The 7,170-nt window shown below is 35.8% G+C and overlaps 3 protein-coding genes across 4 annotated transcripts; 1 reads left to right on the plus strand and 2 right to left on the minus strand.

The window, feature by feature from the left end:
• Nucleotides 1–561: 561 nt before the first annotated feature.
• REG (proteasome regulator gamma) lies at nt 562–2,870 on the minus strand. Of its 2 annotated transcripts, XM_065483514.1 has the most exons (6): nt 2,720–2,870; nt 1,926–1,958; nt 1,629–1,774; nt 1,337–1,505; nt 1,103–1,273; nt 562–1,039 (listed from the first exon to the last, which is right to left on the minus strand). In XM_065483514.1, the coding sequence occupies exons 1-6, from the start codon at nt 2,744–2,746 to the stop codon at nt 851–853; spliced, it is 735 nt and encodes a 244-aa protein (XP_065339586.1). In that variant the 5' UTR covers nt 2,747–2,870; the 3' UTR covers nt 562–850. The 2 variants fall into 2 exon arrangements, with proteins under 2 accessions (XP_065339586.1, XP_065339587.1); XM_065483515.1 differs by lacking the exon at nt 1,926–1,958 and having other exon boundaries at nt 2,720–2,861.
• A 1,149-nt stretch (nt 2,871–4,019) lies between these two features.
• On the plus strand, nt 4,020–5,034 carry LOC135938799 (cytochrome b5 domain-containing protein 1). The gene is made up of 3 exons (XM_065482731.1): nt 4,020–4,263; nt 4,314–4,517; nt 4,744–5,034. The coding sequence occupies exons 1-3, from the start codon at nt 4,072–4,074 to the stop codon at nt 5,032–5,034; spliced, it is 687 nt and encodes a 228-aa protein (XP_065338803.1). The 5' UTR covers nt 4,020–4,071.
• A 14-nt stretch (nt 5,035–5,048) lies between these two features.
• LOC135938798 (ribosome biogenesis protein NOP53) lies at nt 5,049–6,909 on the minus strand. The gene is made up of 8 exons (XM_065482729.1): nt 6,749–6,909; nt 6,436–6,597; nt 6,197–6,375; nt 5,991–6,143; nt 5,785–5,930; nt 5,516–5,733; nt 5,195–5,458; nt 5,049–5,141 (listed from the first exon to the last, which is right to left on the minus strand). Exons 1-8 carry the CDS (start codon nt 6,874–6,876, stop codon nt 5,075–5,077), a joined length of 1,317 nt encoding a protein of 438 aa, XP_065338801.1. The 5' UTR covers nt 6,877–6,909; the 3' UTR covers nt 5,049–5,074.
• Between the last annotated feature and the right edge of the window lie 261 nt (nt 6,910–7,170).

A 7,170-nucleotide genomic window follows, 5' to 3' on the forward strand; every position in this document is an offset into this window, starting at 1 on the left:
TTGAGTATGTAATAATGTATTGTAAAGCATGTAAATAGTTATTATTTGCTGCACATATGATATATTATGTCATATGTATAGTACTTGAATTTCCTGATTGCATGAAAATGAGTGAGTCCGAGAAAGCTTGTCACCTCATGTGTCCTCTCATGTATTGTACGTATCACTTCAATTTTAAGCTGGAATATAATTATGAGTTTGAGGAGACACATGAGGTGATAAGCCTATCTCAGAACCACCCAATTAGTAGAATAATAATGCGTCAATTGGTTTTTAAATCCCTCAATGCAGTCTTCCATATCCATACTTTTGAGTTTACCATCTCCCTGATTTTTGTTCGCACAATTTATTACACAGCTTGTACGTTTCAATCTCCATGCCGTCGCCTTACTCAAATTATCACTGGCTTTTTTCATTCTAGTTACACACATTATAACTCGCACTAAGCGTTGATGCAACAAATTTATTCTATCAGAATTTAAGATGGCGAGTGGGGTTAATAAAATAACTACAATTTTAGTCTAAGGTAGCTTTTGGACTAATTGAAATAATTAAAAAGCATTTTTTATCAGAACCGTAGTTTCAATCAAATTTATTTTTCCAATAACCACCATGGCTGCATATCAGATAGCATTAATTGAATTCAGCAGGGGTTTAATCTTGATTTGGGTTTGCCAAATTTGGTTGAAAATGAAGGTAATTGAGAAGCTCTAAATGGAATAAAAAAAATAATGCGTCTTTCATCAAGGAATTGTGGGTACAACTTAAGCCCCTCTGCCAGAGCCATAATATTTAATAGCTCCTTTGGCTCCAGACAGGGCTGATCACATTTGAATCTGATCGTGCAGTCCTAATATAGGGATTCGGTGTTTGATGATCTTGGTCGTTTGATCTTCTCAAGGTTCTTTGTGACAATGTCATGCAGCGTTGAATATCTATTGCGCACCTCGCACAAGACAAGCATCAAGCTCAAGTATTCCTTTTCGTCCAGCTCCTCCACCGCCCGTCTGTAGTCCTCAATGTGAGGGTACTTCGCAACCTGAAATTATTGCAGTCGCCGAATTAGCAAGTGCCAGGAGATAATTATTTCTATCTTGCTTACTTTGGACACGATTTTCCCTCTGGTCAGGAAGTAGCGCGATATCTGATCGTAAAATGCAGCAGCTTCAGATTCGACAGACTGGATTTCAGCCAGAGTATCCTCTTGGATTGAGACTCCAAAGTTGTTTCCGTCTTCAATTTTGGGAATAAGGAAAGACACCCACATTTTCAGCTGATTAACGAATGAGTCAATAAATGTCAGGATATTTACGACAATTAATAATATTCTACAAACCACGTTAGAATCTTCCACAAGCTGTCTGACGTGCGGCTTCACCTTAGTCACCAAATTGCACAAATTTTTGTTGCAAGGCACAGAGCCATTTATCAAAGCCATCACTTTGGTGCCAGCAATATCATCCATTTTTTCGCTCTTCCATCGCTTGCTTACAGGTTCTGAATGGCTGAATTTTTAAATTAAAATCATTAAGTTTAATTTTGAAATAAATGAAGACTATCTGTATTTGACTCTTCTTTGATTATACATTTTTTTTTTAAAAAAGCTTTTAAACCACAATTTCTATTACCTGTTCAACTGGATAGGATCAGGAACAGGTATGTTCAACGTTTCGTGCACATCCTCGAGGTTTGGCTTGTTGAAATCACTGGTTTTCAAGAGCTCATCGAGGATTACTATTTTCCTTGGGAAATCCTTGAGCACGAGTTCCTCCGCCTACGATGTTGAAAACATTTTAAATCAATGTGCTGCGCAGATTTTCTGGATTAAATGTGTACTTTTCAATGGAGATGTTTGTGAAAGAAATTCCCAGTAAATTATTACAAGCTAATTACATCCTAATAATATTTCAAATAAAAAGGTATACCTGTTTCTTCACACGCTCTTTGTATTCCAGAACCTGAAATGAAAATTAGGAACTGTGTAAATTTGTACTTTGAGATATAATTTTGGAAACTGGGAATAAAAAGGTTAGTTTCATGTAGATGCTGACCCTTTTTCTCACTTGTCTGTGTTTTAGGTTTAAAATGAGATTGTGCTAAATCTTTAACCGAAGGCTAGCTCACACAGTCATGTCTTCTTGTCTTTGCCACTTACGAGGGCACTTTGGTTTAATGACATTTATTTACATGTGCCAAGATTTTGTCGGGCAACAACCTTTCTTACAAAACACATCTTAATATTCTCCCACCCTAGGTGTTTTTTACAAGTTTAAAAAATATGAAAAAAAAATTATCTCACGAAAGTTGGTCACTTTCAGATTGGCAATTGTGTGACGCGACTAACGATGTCATTTCGTTATTGAAAATTCCCACTGATTCCCCTGCACAACAAAACGCCGGGGTTTGTTTATCATTGGTCGTCATTTTATTTACGTTTCATTTGGAGCGCTTTTTGCGTTTCATACGTTTTTAAAACACCCGATAATCAACATTTAAGATAAAATATGAGATTTTACGGAAATAGCACAGCGAAAATGAACAATTACTATGCAGAAACGTTAATATATTTAACGGATATAAGCGGGGCATGAGGAAATTACTGCGTTTTTAGTGTGACAACGAAAGAGAAAAATGAGAGATGCTTTTGGATAATGATAGTAAGCGAGATTGAATGGCGATAATTTAAAAAGTAATTTAATATTGGTTAGCCTGTTTATACCTTTTTTGAATCAGAATCAGCAGCCATCGCGTATTGATAATAACGATATTAACTGCGAAGAAATTATGAATACACTGCCGAGATGTGACAGCAGTCTTAAAGTTGTTTCTATCGTCTAAAACGTGCGCAAACGTGCCGTGCTTGTTCTGTTATGAAACAGGAACTCGAGTCAAAGGTGGCAAATGGCGATGCGCAGTTAGTACTCACGCACACATTTTTACTCTCTTCATGATCTTTTAACTTTTCATGTCGATAGATTAAATTTAATATAAAATTTAATATGAAATCATTTTTAACAATAATGTTATATTAGCTGTGAAATATTATTCCAAATTATGGCATGAAAAGGCGCGAATTAGTTTTAAAACTCAGTGGCGGGAAAATAGATATAGATCCTCTTTATGGGTTTATGGGTTATAAATTCGTCTAGAAGTTTCAATATTTTTAAAACTCGAGTTCATTTTGGCATCGATTTTGTTCGAGGAGAATAATTCATAGTTACAATTCACTTAGATTTTAGGATATTCTCTTTTTATTGCTTGTTTGTCGTCTTGTGCAATATTATATTATACATAATATTATATTAGCTTGATTTTATTAAAGCCATTATTATCTTTAAAATCTCTAAAATATAATTAATATGTATTCAATGGAAAACGAATTTTATAAAAATATATGCACATAAAAAATGTTACTTGCCATGTTTGTTTCAAGAATTGAGCTGCGCAAATCAACTTGGCAATGTGGTTTGATCCAGATATAATGGATTACATTCGTTCTCAGCATGAATTTTTTGCAAAATATATAATTATTATATTATCTTTCGTAGCTTTTTGCGGTATTTTAATGGCGCGTTCATAATAATGCTCACATATTCAAAGAAATTATGTAATTTTTCTTTTTTGATTATAAAGTATGGAAAATGCACATCACAATTAATTTTTACTCTGGATTTAACTTCTCTTAAATTCTCGTTCATTTTAGCTCTTTTACTTAACAAAGCGATATAAGTAATTTATATATATATATATATATATATATATATATATATATATATATATATATATATATATATATATATATATATATTATAAGTAATTTATATATACCTGCTTAAGAGCTACTTAAGTAATTTTTGTGTATAGTGACTAATAATAATTATTGTAAGGAAGGTAGCAAGATTCTTTTTCAACTGAAAAATTCAGTCATATTTAAAAATAAATTTTTAAAAAACTATTGTTGGTGAAGTTTAAATTATTCACAAAATTGAATTTGTCTATTGACCAATTTTTTAGGACTGGATACTGGAACCGTTCATCCATTTTTACATCAAAGCAAAAAATATCTAGAAGATGGACTATTTTATGAGGAAGGAGGTTTTGACCCACTGGAAAGCCAGTGACTTATGGGTCATTGTGTTTGAACGGGTATATAACTTATCAACAATTGTTGAGCAATATGGGCCAGATTCAGAGGCAATTAAACCACTTCTCAAGTTTGCTGGCGAAGACGTGAGCCACTGGTTTGATAAAGAAACTGAGGAGGTTTTACTTTCACATAGTGCTGTCCACAAAATTAAAAAATTTCAATATAGTTTCTCAACTACACCAACGTCTGCAGCGGCAAACAGGTGCCTTTTGATCTACATGGAATTCCACCCCATGTTTTGGACGCTGATAAGTTGAATGGCAAACCCGTCTGGTGGAAAAACAAAGATTTACAGGTTGGCATGATAACCAAAAAGCAGCGGACAGTCCGGATCATCAACTCCTTGACAGACACAATGACCACCTTAGAGGTATTATTTCTAATTGCGCGCAGCACTCTACACGTCGTCCACTTCATTCTATGGTGGCGACTAACTAGCAATCACCCCCGTGCCAAAATTTCATTCATGCTATAAACTTTTGTTACATGGCCACTGATTGAGCCACAGGAAGTACGTGGACGTTCATTATGTCATGACCATTATATTAAATTATGAGTCTCTAGATTAAGTTGATCTTAAGTTAAATGATTTTCAGTGTTGCACGGAAGACAATCTGCAGAAGATTAAAGATAGATACTCTGCTCTCGGATTTGACGTTTCACATTCAGCATACACATGGATGTCCTTTCTGACAGGCAAAGAATTGGATCTGGAAAAGAGCCTTGACGAAAACAATATCCCAGACGAGTCGGCGCACTTTGAAGAACTTTGTCTGCCAGACGACTTGCACACTCCGTCCATACTGCTTTTCTACAACAACGTAATTACCACACCCCTGCCGCTGAGACTAGATCCAGATCTGGATTTATCTTTTGACATCCAGTAAAACAAAGCACCAAATAGAAATATATTAATGTTTTAATAGCTTACTTAACATTAGTCTTATGAGAGGCTTTGACAAATCTCTTGGGCTTCATCTTGGGTCTTATTTTCCTGGAAAAAACAAACAATGAGTTTTCACCCAAAAGATTATGTTTATTTCGTACTTTTGCCTGACGCGTGTTTCGATCACATTCCTCTTCTGCATGCTCTTGAACCTATCAGCAAGAATGTTTCCTTCGGTTTTGACTTGCCTGACAGTTCCTCTAATATCCTTAGGCAAGTTGAAATCCAGTTCAGGCGCCACAAAATTGAAATTGCTCATCTTCTTGGGCTGAAGTTCCTTTTCTTTCAGGATCTTGATCTTCTGCTCCTTGTTTTGATCCATCACTACTTTTTCAGCAGCCATTTCTTCATCCAACTTTTTCAACCTAAATCAGACCCACATCAAGACTCATTCTCAAATTCTAACAATGATTCTACAACACCTGTAAATGTCTGCGACCTTTTTCTTTTCCATCTTGGCGTTGAAGCGTTGCATTTGCTCATCCTTCACCTTCTTCAAGTTCTTCCTCTTCTTGAGGGTCTTCTTCTTATTTAGCACAGGTGGATTCAAAGCTTTGTATTCAGAATCAGACATCTCTTCATCGACCACTTCTTCTCCAGGGATTGGAAGTCCTTCTGCCATTTCTTTCATTTTGGACTCCTGGAAATCGTAACTTTAGAATGGAATCGTGATACATTTTTATTTTTTCACCTCTGTTGGCATGTCCTTCTTCTTGCAGAACATTTTGGTTGTAACTCTTTCAATGTGTTTCTCCTGCTTGATGAGTTTCATTTCATGGTCAGCCACCTGTTGCAACAAATCCTGATGGTCCTCCAAAGTTGGATTGTAAGATTCACCTAACGTGATAAATAAAGTATCAAGACATAGACAATTCATTGTAAATTTAATAGATTTACCAGGGTGAGGGGCATCGACAGCTGGCAAAACGGAATTCTTCTTCCTGGAGAATGTGGATTTCTTGCCGATTTTCTTCTCAAAGTGCTCAATAGTGTGAACCAGTGTCTTTGGATTCAACCATTGCTCGTCGATTGGCAGCGTAACTTTACCATCTAGCATACAGTCAAATTAATTTCACAAGTGTATGTTTATAGCGTAGTACTACAATTTTCATCCCAGACATCTTGAACTGCGTGAGTTTTGATGTTAGCAGACGCTTTCTTGGCGGAATATTTTTTGGAATCATTCAGTGACTGTGCTTCTTTCTTCAGTCTCTTGAGGCTCATCTGCTTCTTTATGATATTTGAAACACCTTTGCCCTCACCAGGTTTGGTCACTGTGTTCCTTAATTTTATTTCCATGACATGTCAGTACAAAAATTCAATGGATACACCTTTATAATACCTTTTTATAACAGGATCAGAAACAGCAGACTCGTTGATCATAGCCGTAAAGCATTTCAACGGTTTGGATCGAGCCCTTTCCTTCCTGCTAAGAAATAAATCAATATCCTTGATTTTCCTGGCCTCCGTGTCAATTGTGAAGACCTCCTCATTTTTCTTCACGCTAATGGAACAAAATATTTAAAATTTGTACATAGGATTATAGATATATGTAGTACGTAATTTAGGGATAAAAACAAGAAGCATTGTAAAGCTCGCCCAGCGTGAAGCGAGATATTGAGACTATGAATGTAAAACGTGAGGAAAAAACTCACCCCCGGATTTCTTTAGTGCGTTTCGCTTCTAAAAATTCAGTGACATCGGCGACGTCTGTGTTCTTTCGCCATGAAGTTTTGGTTTTCTTGGAAACACGCTTCTTTCGCGTGGACATGTTTGAGGCCATGCTGTTTTTGAATCAGAATCAGTTGCTGATGTTGTGACGTCAGCGTCACGTGTCAAATACGTCAGCTCTATTTGAATGCATCCAGCGGGAAGGGAAAATTTGGGAATAAGGAGGGGAATAAGAAATACCCAACGTGAGATAACAAGCTATTATAATTATTATATTACGATCATAATTAATAGCACGAATAACCTTAATTTCGTCAGCTTTCATGCAATTATTTAAATTTGCTGTTTACAAAATGAGCATAAAAAGAGCATCGGCTAGCTTTTAGGTCTCTTTATATTATAGATA

Source organism: Cloeon dipterum, chromosome 3 (genome assembly GCF_949628265.1).
Source record: "Cloeon dipterum chromosome 3, ieCloDipt1.1, whole genome shotgun sequence".
In the NCBI taxonomy this organism is placed as follows: Eukaryota; Metazoa; Arthropoda; class Insecta; order Ephemeroptera; family Baetidae; genus Cloeon; species Cloeon dipterum.

What these genes read in the sequence shown, in the direction of transcription:
- REG (XM_065483514.1), bottom strand. Translation starts at nt 2,746, where the DNA reads ATGGCTGCTGATTCTGATTCAAAAAAG. An exon ending in TTGTGGAAGATTCTAACGTG is followed by an intron (nt 1,274 to 1,336) that starts GTTTGTAGAATA and finishes TTCGTTAATCAG; the next exon opens with CTGAAAATGTGGGTGTCTTT. An exon ending in GAGGGAAAATCGTGTCCAAA is followed by an intron (nt 1,040 to 1,102) that starts GTAAGCAAGATA and finishes CAATAATTTCAG; the next exon opens with GTTGCGAAGTACCCTCACAT.
- LOC135938799 (XM_065482731.1), top strand. Translation starts at nt 4,072, where the DNA reads ATGGACTATTTTATGAGGAAGGAGGTTTTGACCCACTGGAAAGCCAGT. An exon ending in TTGATAAAGAAACTGAGGAG is followed by an intron (nt 4,264 to 4,313) that starts GTTTTACTTTCA and finishes ATTTCAATATAG; the next exon opens with TTTCTCAACTACACCAACGT. An exon ending in ACACAATGACCACCTTAGAG is followed by an intron (nt 4,518 to 4,743) that starts GTATTATTTCTA and finishes AATGATTTTCAG; the next exon opens with TGTTGCACGGAAGACAATCT.
- LOC135938798 (XM_065482729.1), bottom strand. Translation starts at nt 6,876, where the DNA reads ATGGCCTCAAACATGTCCACGCGAAAGAAGCGTGTTTCCAAGAAAACC. An exon ending in CGCACTAAAGAAATCCGGGG is followed by an intron (nt 6,598 to 6,748) that starts GTGAGTTTTTTC and finishes TTGTTCCATTAG; the next exon opens with CGTGAAGAAAAATGAGGAGG. An exon ending in TCTGATCCTGTTATAAAAAG is followed by an intron (nt 6,376 to 6,435) that starts GTATTATAAAGG and finishes AATAAAATTAAG; the next exon opens with GAACACAGTGACCAAACCTG.